Raw genomic sequence first — 2,737 nt, 5'->3', positions numbered from 1 at the left:
ATCTATAAGAATAATTATTCGTTTAGAATTGGGGGTTACTGGTAGTGTTTTAATAAGAGATCAACTTTATAATAGAATGGTAACTGCTCATGCTTTTGTTATAATTTTTTTTATAGTTATACCTATTATAATTGGAGGATTTGGTAATTGATTAGTTCCTTTAATATTAGGAGCTCCAGATATAGCTTTTCCTCGTATAAATAATATGAGATTTTGGTTGTTAGTTCCTTCTTTAATTTTATTGGTATTAAGGGGGGTATTAAATTTAGGTGTTGGTACTGGATGAACAGTATACCCTCCATTATCTTCAATAATAGGTCATAGGGGGTGTTCAGTGGATTTAGCTATTTTTTCTTTACATTTAGCTGGGGCTTCATCAATTATAGGGGCTATTAATTTTATTACAACTATTTTAAATATAAGATTTTATTTAATTAAATTAGATCAATTAAGTTTATTAGTTTGATCAATTTTAATTACTGCTATTTTGTTATTATTATCTTTACCTGTTTTAGCTGGTGCAATTACTATATTATTAACAGATCGTAATTTAAATACAACTTTTTTTGATTTTTCTGGTGGGGGGGATCCTGTTTTATATCAACATTTATTTTGATTTTTTGGTCATCCTGAAGTTTATATTTTAATTTTACCTGGATTTGGTATTATTTCTCATATTATTTATAATGAAAGAGGTAAAAAAGAAACATTTGGTTCATTAGGTATAATTTATGCTATATTAACTATTGGATTTTTAGGTTTTATTGTCTGAGCTCATCATATATTTACTATTGGTATAGATGTTGATACACGAGCTTATTTTACTTCAGCTACAATAATTATTGCTGTTCCTACTGGTATTAAGGTATTTAGGTGATTAGCTTCTTTAAGTGGGGTAAAAATTAATTTAAATTTAAGTATATATTGATCCATTGGTTTTATTATTTTATTTACTTTAGGAGGTTTAACTGGTATTATTTTATCTAATTCTTCAGTTGATATTATTTTGCATGATACATATTATGTTGTTGCTCATTTTCATTATGTATTATCTATAGGGGCTGTATTTGCTATTATAGCTGGTTTTATTTATTGATACCCTTTATTTTTAGGGTTAATTATACATGATAAAATATTAAAAATTCAGTTTTTTTTAATGTTTATAGGGGTAAATTTAACTTTTTTTCCCCAACATTTTTTAGGTATAAGAGGGATACCTCGTCGTTATTCAGATTATCCAGATATATATATATCTTGAAATATTGTTTCTTCTTTTGGGTCTATTATAACTTTAGTAAGAATTTTATTATTTATTTATTTAGTTTGAGATAGATTTATTTCTTATCGATGTGTTATTTTTTTAAGATTTAGTAATTCTTCTATTGAATGATTTCAATATTATCCTCCTTTAATTCATTCATATATACAATTACCTTTATTAATTAATAAATTTTAATATGGCAGATTAGTGCAATGAATTTAAGATTCATAAATAAAAATTATTTTTTTATTAAAAATATATATTTGAAGAATAATAAATTTTCAAGATTATAATTCTTATATTAGTTTATTAATAATTGAATTTCATGATTATGCTTTAATAATTTTATTAATTATTATATTTTTTATTATTTATATTTTAATTTGATTTATATTTAATATTTATATTAATAAAAATATTTTACATCATCAAATATTGGAAATTATTTGAACATTAATTCCTGTTTTTATTTTATTTTTTTTAGCTGTTCCTTCTTTAAAAATTTTATATATAATTGAAGAAATGTTAAATCCTTATTTAACAATTAAAATTATTGGTCATCAATGATATTGAAGATATGAATATTCTGATTTTTATACTTTAATATTTGATTCTTTTATAATTTCAGATTATGTTGATAATAGAGTATTTCGTTTATTAGATGTTGATAATCGATTAATCTTACCTTTTAATATAAATATTCGAGGTATTGTTACATCAGTAGATGTTATTCATTCTTGGGCTATTCCAATAATAGGGGTTAAAGTTGATGCTATTCCTGGGCGTATGAATCAATGTAATATTTATATAAATCGATTAGGGGTTTATTTTGGTCAATGTTCAGAAATTTGTGGGTTAAATCATAGATTTATACCAATTGTTTTGGAAAGAGTAAATTTTGAAATATTTTTATTTTGGGTAAAAAATTTTTAAAACTTATTATTTATATTAATATTTTTAAATTGACAATTTAATGTTATGATTTAACTAAAGTTTATTTAAATAGTTTAAAAAAAATATTAATTTGTGGTATTAAAGATTTATAATTAATTTAAATTTCATTATATATCTTAATTATAAGAGTTGAATTTTTAATTCAAAAATAATAAATTAGTATTTATTTTTTAATGAATTCCACAGATGTCACCTATAGATTGATTAATTTTATCTTTTTTTTTATTATTAATTTATTTATTAGGTTTAATATATTTATATTTTATAATTGAAGTTAATTTAAATAATAATTATATTTTTAAGAAAAATAATTTTTTTATTAATTGATAATGATATTAAATTTATTTTCTATTTTTGACCCTCAAGTTTTATGAATTTCAATTAATTGAGTATCTAGTTTATTAATTATTTTATTAATTCCACAAATTTATTGAATTTATAATTCTCGATTTAGGTACATATTTATGTTATTTATATATATATTGTGGTTAGAATTTAAAGTTATTTGAAAGTTAAATTTAA

General features: G+C 20.9%; 2 protein-coding genes across 2 annotated transcripts; both read left to right on the top strand.

Moving 5' to 3' along the window:
- Positions 1–616: 616 nt before the first annotated feature.
- Positions 617–2,258, top strand: LOC135172480 (cytochrome c oxidase subunit 1-like; the record flags this gene model as incomplete). The annotated part of the gene is given in 1 exon segment (XM_064138523.1): positions 617–2,258. A coding segment is annotated over 1 exon segment (840 nt), but the record flags the coding sequence as incomplete, so codon positions are not given.
- Positions 1,535–2,258, top strand: LOC135172481 (cytochrome c oxidase subunit 2-like; the record flags this gene model as incomplete). Its single annotated transcript, XM_064138524.1, is given in 1 exon segment — positions 1,535–2,258. A coding segment is annotated over 1 exon segment (660 nt), but the record flags the coding sequence as incomplete, so codon positions are not given.
- Positions 2,259–2,737: the final 479 nt, after the last annotated feature.

The sequence above is a fragment of the Diachasmimorpha longicaudata genome, unplaced genomic scaffold (genome assembly GCF_034640455.1).
Source record: "Diachasmimorpha longicaudata isolate KC_UGA_2023 unplaced genomic scaffold, iyDiaLong2 ctg00000354.1, whole genome shotgun sequence".
In the NCBI taxonomy this organism is placed as follows: domain Eukaryota; kingdom Metazoa; phylum Arthropoda; class Insecta; order Hymenoptera; family Braconidae; genus Diachasmimorpha; species Diachasmimorpha longicaudata.
The sequence above is the reverse complement of the archived record's forward strand: the minus strand, read 5'-3'. Positions and strand labels throughout refer to the sequence as shown.